The sequence below is a fragment of the Caloenas nicobarica genome, chromosome 10, assembly GCF_036013445.1.
Source record: "Caloenas nicobarica isolate bCalNic1 chromosome 10, bCalNic1.hap1, whole genome shotgun sequence".
NCBI lineage: Eukaryota > Metazoa > Chordata > Aves > Columbiformes > Columbidae > Caloenas > Caloenas nicobarica.
This window is the reverse complement of record NC_088254.1, coordinates 7,400,550-7,414,258: the sequence shown is the minus strand read 5'-3', so window position 1 is coordinate 7,414,258 and position 13,709 is coordinate 7,400,550. Positions and strand designations below refer to the sequence as shown.

The 13,709-nt window shown below is 39.9% G+C and overlaps 1 protein-coding gene across 1 annotated transcript in view; it reads right to left on the bottom strand.

Annotated features, from left to right (window-relative positions):
* TRPM1 (transient receptor potential cation channel subfamily M member 1) overlaps positions 1 to 11,976 on the bottom strand; it is a 78,045-nt gene extending 66,069 nt beyond the window's left edge. The window contains exon 1 of the mRNA XM_065641360.1: positions 11,854 to 11,976. Within this exon, the coding sequence (XP_065497432.1) occupies positions 11,854 to 11,976 (123 nt within the window). The remainder of the gene's footprint in view (positions 1 to 11,853) is intronic.
* Between the last annotated feature and the right edge of the window lie 1,733 nt (positions 11,977 to 13,709).

Below are 13,709 nucleotides of genomic sequence, written 5' to 3'. Positions count from 1 at the left end.
AATTAATTGCTGCAGTAATTTAAATATATGCCTTATTTAATAATTAATGTATGGTGATTAAAATCAGACTATTCACTAAAGTCTTATTATAAGGTATACTCAGAAAAAGATGCATGATCTTTATTGTATTATTAAGGGCAGGGAGAGGGATTTCATTGTATCTTGGAGAAGGAACTCTTCCTGTCGTATCTGTCTTATGCAACAATTGGTGCTTATTTTGTTTCACTACTAGAGAAAACATGATTTTGGTGTAAGACTTCATAGTGAGGTCCTTTCTAAATAGCATAGCTCTATCTAGTGGTTGATAAATCCAAGTGCATCTGAACAGGAAGGTCTTAGAAAGGTGACACTTCCTTATTCTGATCTACTGTCATCCACCTTGCCTAAGCCTGGAAATACACCAGGAAAGGTTGTACTACTAGCTAAATCCTATATTTATATACATTGATGGATGTGATTCCATGGAGAGTTCTCCTCGTAATCAACACTTTTTGCAATACAATTTGCGGGGAAAAAAACAGGGGCTCCAATCCTCATTCAAGCTACATCTATTTCTCCACATATTGTTCCAGAAAGCAACTTGAACATAGCTTCATTATTTTGTGCACAGGAATTAAATAAGTGTACAGCCCAGTTTTCATGTCCTTTCCAACTCATGTTTTATCTAGCATTTCTGCAATGATGACACAGGTGAAACAGAAAAGTTTCACTAGCTATGTTTTCATTGTAAATAACTCAAATCTGCTCTAAATTAACTTGTATTCTAGCAAAACAATAAAATACATTTGATGTTTTGTGTGCCTGTCCATAGAAAACAAAACCACTTATCCTTTGAAGAGCAATAATGAGAAGTTTCAAACTGGCATGTATAAACTCATAAAAACGTAATATTAGTAGAATATTTTACCTTATCAACATGACAATTATTTGAAAATCAAAGCAAAGTGATTTGACCAAGCTAAATACATCCCCCAGTCTTCATTCCATGAAAATTTCATAGCTTCTGTTCTCATTTCAGAGAAAAAAAATCAAGTTGACAGCCAGATTTACTGACTTGCTCTTGTTCTTGATTCAAGCATAGTTTGCTAATGAACTAGGGCCACAAGATTAACAGAGGTTAGTGTGGACCATTTCACATTATTTTCTACCGAATGAAGTAGTAGTAAAATGTTTTCTAAATGCTCAGTGAGGTGCCTGAACACATGTACCCTGCACCAATTCAGATGCATGGTGTATCAAAGACATCCTCCCAGAACAGGCATCCTGCAGGCTCTCATGAAGACCTCTCTGCAGCTAGAGGCCTGAGGGGATGGGAAATGGCACTAACTGCTTAAGTTCAGATATCTCAGTTGTGTCCTTGTGCATTCCTCCTAATAATGCTCAGTTACAGAAAATAAAGATAACTTGGCTCTCCCTCAGTGCTAGCAAAAGTAATTTCAGGACACTGTAACTTAAATGAAAAAATATTTACAAATCTTACTGACACAGAGAGGTGAATGTCAGAAAGGTCAGAGATTGCATTAGTGGTTTTGTTTATTCCAACTACTAAAACTTTATCAACAGGAACACATCAATGCCATATGATTTTTTATGGGGGAGGCAAGTAATGCTTAAAATTAACTAGCCCATAAACTGGACACTATTCAAGAATGTATCGGACCAGCCGTTTTTAAGAAGCCAGTTATTTCCCTTCCCATGATTTCCGAAACACGGTACACAACGGCAACACTAATGCAGAGCTCCTGGAAGACAGCCATTCCCCCCGCTCTGCTCCTCAGGCTGGCTCTCAGCACGGGTTCATGCATCCAAAGGCCCAAACAGATCAGGACGCATATACACTTACAGCTAAATCTCCATTCAGACCCTGCCTTGGCTGCTCACATCTCTCAGCAGTCAAGCAGACAACAAGAGGCAAGACAAAGTGCCAAGACACAGAGATAAGGCATTCTGAGTCACTGGGATTGTGTGTGTGGCAGGGGGGAAACCAAAACCAAAAAATACTTCAGATGAGATTAGTGTGATACAGAGCCTGGCTGCCCCTGGTCCTACACAGATCCCTCTTCTCCCAGCCTTTTGGTATACCAGGAGATCAACTTGCATCAACCAGTTGACAGCAGAGCTACCATTAAAACAGACTAAAAAGTAGTGTCACTTTATGCCAAGGTACTTCTGAGAAGGTAGAGGCATTTCTCTGGTAAATTAACTATTCTGAAGACAGATGGCTGATACAAGAGTTCGGGATTCTCCAGGATGAAAGTCACTACTAAACAGCCAGTGTTTCAACACTCAGAGCTTGTAACTTCGGAAAACACACTTTTCAAGCCCTCTGTTCAAACCTAGGCCTGACAAATACAGACAAAACCATGTCTGATACACTTCTGAGAATGTGAAGAATAAGGATTTTGTCAGGAAAGCTCAACAAATTGTGAAGTGAAATTAGAACCAAATACCAACACTGCTACAAAATTCAGCAGCAAAATGAAAAGGTTCTCAAATTTGGCTACTAAGTATCAGGTTAAAGAAATCTTACCCAAACATGAAAGACTGTTTTCCAAAATTAATGAGTTCAAGCTGGCTTCAAGGCTTTCCATACAACTTGCAGCTAAGCTGTAGAACTCCTTGGTGAAGGATGCTGTGGAGACTAAAAGGCAACAACGTAACTTCACATCAAACTCCTCCAATATTACCTCTGGTTCAGACAATCCCTACCTTAACTGTTGCTGGACAGGTGTAAACTCTGCAGGAGAATAACTACATGTGCCCCCTGTTCCTACAGCACTGGACAACGCAGATTTCTGGTCTGACCCAGCACAGCTTCTCTTTTATATATTCTCACAACTTACCACTGAGTTTAACAGGACATTAAACAGAAAAATCTTGTCAGCTCATAATCAGTAAGCCCAGTTCCCAACTGGATTTTCAGTCTTCCGCTTTATAAGCAAATTCATCTCCATAACTGAAAAATATTTGGGGGCTTCAATAAAACCTAGGTAAAATATTAAGTGATTAAGATGTAATTTCAAAACAGCACACCCTGGGCTATGAGCACTGATCCAGCTAATCACATGCTGATTAAATCTTTTCAAAAGCTTTGGAATTTACCCTTTGCTCTTCAGTTCCAAGCTATAAAAATCACGACCAACAATGTAGAACTGGACAAAGACATTTACTAATTAATGTGAACATCAAGACAAAAACCTAATGCATTTCTCTTCACCTATCAATCTCTGTAAAATACATTAATAAACCAACATAGAAGTTAATGATTTACTGCCGAATTGTATTGGGAATAGTCTTGGGTACTGTGTATCATAAACAAGAGAGGATGAACCCCTGAACAACTTATTTCTTCCCTTTTTCGTGAAAAAAAAAAAATGTAATACATGACCTGCTACAGACAAAAATTGGGAAGGAGAGAAATAAAAATCAGCTAGGAACTCTGGAAATAAAAAAGGAAAAACATTTAAATGTCTATTCTCTTTAAAAAAAATTCCAAACAGTACACTTAGTAGAGCTTAGTAACCACTGCTTGCTTCCCACTGGTAGAGGCTTAAGCCATTCAGCTATTAATCACATGAAAGCAGATATTAAGGAATATTAATCCATACCAGCTGTTACATCTTTTACTGTGCTATTATTAGAGATTAATCTTTATAGAACAAGGCTGCCTTTTCATGTCATTTCCAAGAGGACATCATACAAGCTGATACTGTTTTACAACACGTCTTCATAAAGGGGATGAAGAAAGTAGGAGATAATGACTACATGGTGAAATGACATTCAACTTCATCCTTCAAATCTAAGGCAGTTACTTTTGGAAGAGACACTGTCACTGTAATCAGTTGATTAGTTAATTTTATTGTGACTGTAAAAATTGCTTTTATAGCAATTCTATTTACATCAAAAGAAAAAGGATATTCTCTTAGTGATACTGAATGTTCCCTTACAGAAAGTTCAAGGCCACGTAACTGCCCATTTTCAGTGGCAGGAAATGAACATATTTAAAAACATCTAATATGATCCAGTTGCTAGAGCCTTAATGAGGGATACTTCAGATTGTAACAGAATTTTAACAAAATAGAATCGACACTGTGAGCATAATATTTCCTAAAGAAATATAAAACCCCTGTTAGGTGAGACAAGTTTTTAGAGGAGCAAGTGCTTTTACTGTTGGATACAGTTCATAGATGACTGCATCTGCAGACTCTAGACAAACTCCTATTGGATCACACGTTGGTGGAATGCTATTAAAATCACAAAAAGTATCATACTGTTCGAAAAAGTAAAATTACTGGCAGAAAAGGCCAGTGTTCTCCATTAAAGATTATGAGATTACCATTAAAAATAAGCTTCTAATCAGTTTCTTGAGTTTTGGATGAGACTGTACAAGCTGCACTAGGGAAATCAGTTGTCATAGTTACAGAAAATCTACATTCTCTATACCTGCAGTCTCCTCATTTTGTTAAATGCAAAATTCTTTTCTAATTATGTTGCAATTATTCATCAGGGTACCTTTGTTTTTCACTCATGTGGACTTCAGATTGATTTTATAGACTACATGCATATTAGTTTTATAGCACGGCCTAAATGGTGAGGATGAAGCTCTTTAGTCTTGAGTTGAACCACTCACTGTTCTCCCATTCTTCCTTGCAATTCAGACAGTATCTCCTCACCAGCCACCACCCTTTGACTCTCCTCAGTTTGCAGAATCCCTTCAGTGGCTCCCTTTTCTCAGTCTGCCCATATTCTGTCTGCACAACCTGATCTGCTTCAGCTGGTCAGCTGCCCCCTCCACAGCGCTGCCTGAACCTGCCTCTGGCATTGATAACCTGGCATGTACAACTGCCTTTCACAGTCTCTGCTACCTGGCTTTAATCTTTTCCACCCTCATCTTCATCTGCTGATGAACCAGCTGTTATTTATTATATGTAACATTGGTTCTGATGCCTTTTCCTCTCCTCTCAAAAGAAGAACATTAAAATTCTGCTATTTCACTCTCCATTCCACTTCCCAGGACAAACTGCCTTTCCCATTCCTCCCTGCTAATGCCTGTCTACAGGACTTCTCCCATCTACAGACTGGATTGGTGGCCAACCCTACAGTGACACTTCTGCTGACTAGTGTCAATAATTTGCCTGTTAACAACAGGGAAAAGTACAGGGCAGACAGAGGTACTCCCAACACAAAAGATAATGTACATATTAGGAGATGAAACTGGGGTCCAAATGTAAGCCTTCAAGCAGTTTATCTCATTGCTTACTTTTTATTTAAATTAACAGGGTTTTGTTGTGGGTTTTGTGTGAGGTTTTGCTGTATGCACATACCATCTGCTCCTGCTGGATGTCTGCAGTGTATCGACTTGTAGAGAAGGAGCTCAGTGCAATGCCGCATGCCCAGCTACGCTGGGTGACTCACATCTGCAGAATATAGACTCAAGTCCTTATGAACAATTCCTGACAACAAAGAGATTCCTAAAAGCCATACCTTAAAAAGTTTGTCTTGGGAAGAAACTTACAGGATTGTCAAGAAGAACGTCATGGACATGCCAAGGAGAACCATTGAGTTCTACATTTCAAATTGGATAAATCCTCCACTATACTAATATTGTTTCTTTTGGTGTGTCACAGTAAAACAAAGCCTTAAAATTCACTTGGCCAATTGTGCATCCTGCTTAGAGCGTTAAAGGATTTATTTCCCATTCCTGTTCTGATCAGCTGGTACTAACACATACTCTGTTACGGGCTGTTTTTCACAACGCTCTTATCTGGTTTGTTGAAGGACGTTAAGATACCAAATCCACACTAAACTGATTCAGTGTTGATTCAGCAAGGCAGTTCAGTAAAACTGCCAGTAGAATGCTCTTTGTAAAACACCATGCACAAGTAAAAAAGATTTGTCAAAACTGGACAAATTTATATACCCAACTGTAACATTTTTCAGTATCTTTTAAGAACATGGCTACAGCACTAATTGTCTTGCGATAGTCATAGATTATTCTAATTTGACACTCCCTTCTTTCATTAAACAGAAGAGTACAGGCTGTGCTGTTGTCTCTAAATTTAGGAGTCTATACCAGAGATCAAATGCTGCTACAGTACAGTTTTTGTTTGTTTGAGAAGGGGCAACTGACCACTTGTTGGCCTGTTGTCCAGACACAAGTCTGCCTCTGTTTTTCTGTAGGACCATAAGAGTCTACCTGGGACAACAGTTTGATTATTGACCCAATATTATTTGAGCACTAAGAAAGATACAGAACCCGCTCTGCTCTACCAAGGGAGAAATAAATTATTATACCTAAGCTATTTCCTCACTCCCATCACTCAGCTGACTCTCCAAACTGGAAAAAACACGGCAGTGTTATCTCTCGAGGCACTGAGAAAATGGTCAAAATGTTTGCACAAGGAGAATTTCTTAGAGCAGAAATTTTAGGAAAAAATATATTTGAAACTCTCAAAAGAAATGTGTATGAAAATTATTTCACTGTTACCTAGTGATCTATCTAATCACAACTGTAATATTAACCAGTTGCAGACAACTGTTCCATTTTAACCCATAAGCTAATCTTTTATAAACCATCAAAAGGTATGGTAATTTGAAGGAAACCACAGCTTCTTGACAAACAGTTTAGGAGCAGAAAGTAAATTCATCCTGTTAATACTTCTTTTTCTTATTTGAAGTTTAATATAGTAGTGCTGTTGAGATTTCCAAAGTTGTCTAATGTATTTAGATAAAATATAAATGTTTTTAATATTATAAAAATATTTTTTTAGACATCACTGTTATTTCTTATAACACATTTGATAGCCAGGAAGAAGACAGTGATGTGAGCAATAATGCAATTAAATGTATATTAGTGTCTCTACAAAAGCTGAAATCTGAGCATCTGGATGGCTTTTACTGAGTATATCCTTATACAGACAATCACAGAGAATTTGCAAGCATGGAAGAATTATCAGCAAACAGAAATAACATGAAGAGAGAAGCTGTTTCAATAAAATGGTTTTCTCTTCAGAGGAACAGAAAATGCGTCATAGTAGGTACATCTTAAAAGACATTTAGATCAAGTCAATGGAGATAGTAAGCAGAGATGAAAGCATTGTTTAGTACTACAAAAGTAACTCCCAATAGTGCAAATGACAGACAAGTGATGTACACCCAGATAAGCTGCATCCTTTTTAATAAACTGAGATGTTCACAAAAACCAAAACACAGATGTAAGCGTGCAGACACACAAGCATACTCCTTTTCTTAAACACTGCCAGTTTCACATTTCGTTTACAGCATCCTCTGTTGAGGTAGAGAATTACGCCTCTAATTGCAGAGCAGGTAGCAACAGGCGCTTTTGTAAAACTGCTCAAGAAGTAAAATGTCATCGGCCTCTAGAGCACTGCTGTCAAAAGCAGAGGAACACACGGGAAAGGTAAGCAGAGTACAGAACTGAGCAGAGATACTTGGCCATTTTAATTACTCTTGCTACTCAGCACCACTGCAGTAAAAATTGGGAGTTAAAATCATGGCCCAGGACCACACACTGTTACACACTGCTCGGGAAAAGGGCTGTGAGAGCGGTAAAAGGGAAAATGGTTAGAGTGGCAGGTGAAATTTTCATTATAAATCTCTACACTTAGCTACCTCACATGGCTTTAACCATTCCCCGCCCAGGTTTTCCAGATGTATCCCAAAGCACTACACCCCTACCAAATACACACATTCAAGACTAGTTTCAAACCCTGTCTTCAGCTCTATCATTAGCAAAAGTTTATGTTTCCTACAAAACATTCTCAAGCACAATAGTACCCAGATTTCCTGCCCCAAGATGTCCTGACTCCCAGGGATGATCGCTTCCACTTGCCCGTATGCTGACAGTGTGTTATTCACCTCAAAGAGCCAACTAACGGAATTTCTCAGCAGAAGTAACACTCCCAGCCCACTACATAAGCCTAAACATCTATTTTTTTAATCAACTCTAGAAATAGTATTTTTCTCATTAAACATTTTTGTTCCCAAAATTAACATTAAATCAAATAAACACCGAAAGAATGAGGAAGACTAAAACAAGAAAGCCATGAAGGGAATTCACAGCTTTTAAAAGACAACAGTTTTTTTATCACAGAATCACAGAATGTTAGGGATTGGAAGGGACCTCGAAAGATCATCCAGTCCAATCCCCCTGCCAGAGCAGGAACACCTAGGTGAGGTTACACAGGAAGGTGTCCAGGCGGGTTTTGAATGTCTCCAGAGAAGGAGAATCCACAACCCCCCTGGGCAGCCTGTTCCAGTGTTCCGTCACCCTCACTGAGAAGAAGTTTCTTCTCACATTTAAGTGGAACCTCTTGTGTTCCAGCTTGAACCCATTACCCCTTGTCTTACTGTTGGTTGTCACCGAGAAGAGCCTGGCTCCATCCTCGTGACACTCACCCTTTATATATTTATAAACATTTATGAGGTCACCCCTCAGTCTCCTCTTCTCCAAGCTAAAGAGACCCAGCTCCCTCAGCCTTTCCTCATAAGGGAGATGCTCCACTCCCTTAATCATCTTTGTGGCCCTGCGCTGGACTCTCTCCAGCAGTTCCCTGTCCTTCTTGAACTGAGGGGCCCAGAACTGGACACAATATTCCAGATGAGGTCTCACCAGGGCAGAGTAGAGGGGAAGGAGAACCTCTCTGGACCTACTAACCACCCCCCTTCTAATACACCCCAGGATGCCATTGGCCTTCTTGGCCACAAGGGCACAGTGCTGGCTCATGGTCATCCTGCTGTCCACCAGGACCCCCAGGTCCCTTTCCCCTACACTGCTCTCTAATAGGTCATTCCCCAACCTGTACTGGAACCTGGGGTTGTTCCTGCCCAGATGCAAGACTCTACATTTCCCCTTGTTATATTTCATTAAATTTTTCCCCGCCCAACTCTCTAGCCTGTCCAGATCTCGCTGGATGGCAGCACAGCCCTCTGGCGTGTCAGCCACTCCTCCCAGCTTGGTGTCATCAGCAAACTTGCTGATAGTACACTCAATTCCCTCATCCAAGTCATTGATGAATATATTGAACAGTATTGGTCCCAGAACTGACCCTTGAGGCACTCCACTAGATACAGGCCTCCAACCAGACTCTGCCCCATTGATCACAACTCTCTGGCTTCTCTCCTTCAGCCAGTTTGCAGTCCACCTCACTACCCGATCATCCAGTCCACACTTCCTCAGTTTTGCCGTGAGGATGCTGTGGGAGATGGTGTCAAATGCTTTGTTGAAGTCAAGGTAGACCACATCCACTGCTCTGCCATCGTCAATCCACCTTGTTACGTCTTCATAAAAGGCTATGAGGTTGGTCAAACACGACTTCCCCTTGGTGAAGCCATGTTGACTGCCCCTGATGACCCTCTTATCCTTGATATGTCTTAAGATGGCACCAAGGATAAGGTGTTCCATCACTTTCCCAGGGATGGCGGTGAGGCTGACCGGTCTATAGTTGCCCGGGTCCTCCTTCTTGCCCTTTTTGAAGACCGGAGTGACATTTGCTTTCCTCCAGTCCTCAGGCACCTCTCCCGTTTCCCAAGACTTGGCAAAGATGATGGAGAGCGGTCCAGCAATGACTTCAGCCAGCTCCCTCAGCACCTGTGGGTGCATCCCATCTGGACCCATGGATTTATGGATGTCCAGATTGCTTAACTGGTCCCTAACCCAGTCCTCATCAACTGAGGCAGACTCCTCCATTGCCCTGCCTTCCTCTGGGGCCTCAGGGGTACGGGGCTCCTCAGGACAGCCTCCGGCAGAGTAGACAGAGACAAAGAAGGCATTCAGTAATTCTGCCTTCTCTGTATCTTCTGTCACCAGGGCACCCACCCCATTCATCAGTGGGCCTACATTGCCTCTGGTGTTAGTTTTATCTGCCATGTATTTGAAGAACCTCTTCCTGTTGTCCTTGACCCCTATATATATATATATTATAATCAGAAGACAAACCTTGTTAAGAAAAACAAAATCTGTACTGTGCTCCTTCTACCTTACACTTGATTAGTCTGACAAGATTAAACCATTTTTATCTAGGTATTTTACTCTGACTTTATTCCATTAAGGAAGTAAAATTCTGTATGCTTTGCAGTATCAAGATAGGCTTGGGGACATTAAAAAAAAAAAAAAGCTGACTGCGCCTGGGGCACTAGGCCTGCATTATGGATTTTCTACTCCGATTTGTCACATTTAAGTGAGGCTAGACATATAAACCAACATTTTAAAGGGGAAATCATTCTCTTTAATTTCCTTTATCTTTGTTTCTCTGTATTATTCAATAAATAGAGTTAATACAACAGACTATGAAACCACTGGTTTCTTTGAAAAGTCATTTGGTTGATAAAGCAAGCAATATACAGTTGTTCATGAAATGGAAGCGTCTTGCAGGAGAATCTGTTTTTTCACACTATTTGTACACAGCCATGAGGCACCTGAGAAGCAACTGTGCAAGTAATGGGCAAATTTAAGGCAAGTGACACTCTTGTGAAGTATTAGCTGACATTTGAATACACCACCTTGCTTTATATCTATCAGAGGAGAACAAAAATGAACCCACTACCAATGCTTTAGAGCCTTCAGTTTTTCTTCTGTTTAGGCTTGGCTCTGGTGACAAGAGGACATTATAGCTGAAGTATTCTTTTTTTTTTTTTCCCTAGCACTCCATGACTGTAATAGGGCCTGTAATATGGGCATTACATGCAACTTGACAGACTCTTTAGCAGAGAAAAGGGGGAGGGTCCCCAGTTAGTACATAAAAAACATTGCTGTAAATGACTTTATCCCTAGATAGTGCTTGCAATTCACCTGGTGATGGCCCATGACCATCCATCTCTGCTGAAGAAGTCCCCCAAACCTAGACATATTGTTCCTTGCCTTCACAGATGACCATAGCCAGTATTTCACAACACAGAGAACAACTTTTTTTAAGAGGGAACCATTTTAATACATATAATACTTAGTTGCCCATGTGTCAGTGACTAATTTCCTCTAAGATGCTGCCAGACCTTTTTCTCTCATTTACGTTCCTTCCGACTTCCGTTCACCCCTTGCATTAGAATCTGACTCTAACACCGTGATGATCAGCAGAAATTAGAGTGTTGGAGGGGCTGGAAGAGAAGACAAAAACTATTGCTTGTTATTCGAATGGAGTCAGTTTGTAAAAGGTCAGTAGAGTTGGAATCTAAGTAATCCTGAGCTGAAGTCAGTCTCCGTTTGCTCCAAATGAATCTATCAATCCATGGACAAAAGATGTAGTTAAATGCCCTTCCAAGCTGAAAACTGAATAAAGAAACAAATTCGTAATATTCATCCACACATGCAAGCTTATGAACAGTGAGCATACACATTACAAAGCAATCACCTCGTGTCTTCTTTCTCCCCCCTTGTCTTTTTCATTCATGTACTACACAGCACATGATCTAAGCACAAACCCCATTTCTCACAGAATCTGACATAGATGCTCAGTGAATCACATCAAAAGGCTTTATACACCCTAGCAGTCTTCTCATTGATTGTATCTAAATTTGGCATGAACACTAAGTATCAATAGTCATCAAAATAGGATTTTGACTATGCATAGGAATAATTAGAGGCTAGCTCTGTTCAGTGATATTTAACCCAAAGATCCTTAAGACAGTGCGCTTGTGAAAGAACTCACTTAATAGGAATAAAATCCATTGCCAGAACCATTGCAATGGACATGACTGATACCTCTGAGACTTAAAAGAACACAGAAGGGAAGAGAACTGTTGTCATTTATAATGGTACTAGCTATTAAAAAAAAAAAAAAAGGCAGTGTATCTGGGTGTTTCCCTCAGACTGTACTACTTGGGTAATTGCAGACTTACCTTTTGTGATCCAGATGCTGAGCCCTTAAATGAAGTGCGTTTGAAGGAGCCACTCATCCTGCGTAAGGAACCTGTGAACTTTCCTCCTTTTCCTTTCTTAGTCCCTTGGCCCTTACCCTCCATAAGGGACCTGCTACCCCAGCACCAAAGAAAACTCTGATTTCAGTCATGTAGTCTGAGCAGTTTTTTTCCCAAAGCCCACAATCATTAAGTTACAGATTAAATAAAAAGACAGATGCATAAAACAAAATGAAATCCAAATAACGAGACTCCTGTTCTGATACGCACTCTGTCACAAGTGTTACCAGCCAGCTAGAAAAACAAGGCAATACACAGACACAAACTGCTGTCCTCCTCCCTCTTCTCTACTGACTCTATAATCAGGCTTAATGCACACAGCTTCTGCAAGCTATGGTTTTTAATGGACAGAGATTTAATAAATGGTGATTGAAGGTAAATCTACTTTAGAAACAGCAGCCTGAAAGGTTTTTATTTGTGCAAAGCACTGGGCAGTCAGATGGAAATTATTTTGGTATCAGTAGAAAGGCACATGAAAAGAGTAGATGGTCCTCAGCAGACTACAGGTTAGAGGCTTGGTGGAATTCTGAAGCATAAATGCTGATGGCAAGTGGGGCTACAGCAGGTCTTGGGATGAGAAAGACAAGGTTTTAAAAGCAAACAGTCCACGAGATCACAAGTTAGATTCTAATTAATTAGGGAATATGAGTTGTGGCAAATAAGGTGTGGTGTGTATTATCCTCCTGAATTCTTATCAACATCTCCATTCATCTGTTTTTTACTATTCTGCCTAAATATGCAGAGTGAAAACAAAAGGAGGCAGTTAGGAGAGAATAAACAAGAAATGAGGAAGAGACAAGGTGCTTTAAAAGAACAATGCAATTATTATTGACTAGGAAATAGCTAGTTGGCTCCAGAAGACTTGCCTTCTCAGACATGAGCCAAGAATCTGTTAGAGAGTCTGGTTTGGAAAAGAAGATGGATGAGAATAGAGAGAAACTAGAGACACATTTCAGCCATTCTAAAGCTCTGCGTCCCTACAGACAAGGAAAAAAATGCAAAAGTTTTACATTTTCAAATTCTGAAGAAGCTTGAACACACTTCACGAAATCACAATGTTTCTCCTTGGCAGTACGATAATTTTCCAGGCAAAGTGCATTTCTTATTTGAAAAAAAAAAGTTTCTAATTTTTCAATACAGAACTTGACATCTTTCTTAGGTCTGAATAGCTGCAACTCAAACAACAAAAAGCGTTTGGAGAATTTTACACCATTTTTACAGAACTCTATTTAAAATATCTTGTGCACAGCAAAACTGATAGTGGGAGCACCATGCCTTCAATTCCCTTTGAAGCTTCAGTTATACACTGCAGTACATTATTGTTTTTTTCTCAGTTATAGGTATTAGCCATTAAGTACTTCAACAGTTCTTAATTCTTTAGTTTCTATCCCTGAAATGAAGTGTAGACAGAATATTGTTCAGTGCTGGTTACCTACCATGAGAATGAGCACACTGGAGGTCACTGGGGACTGCTGTCTGCTGGGCAAAGAAAGTTGACTTCTTTTTCTGTAAACCACATATCCTCAAAGCAATGCTGTAGTAACCTAGGCAAAAGCATATTTGGATTAAAAATGTCACAGTTTACACTACAAAACTCAGACAGCATGTAACTGGCAGGTGACATCTATACAAAAGAAGTTCCATTTAGTCAATTCCACACTTAAAAAACTCAAAGGAAGACTGTAGGCCAATTTATGGTACTTTTACTTCAGCATTGTCTGTTTATCCATTCCAAGAGTTATTTAGTTATTTAGCAACTGTCTGTCCCCTCTCTCCTT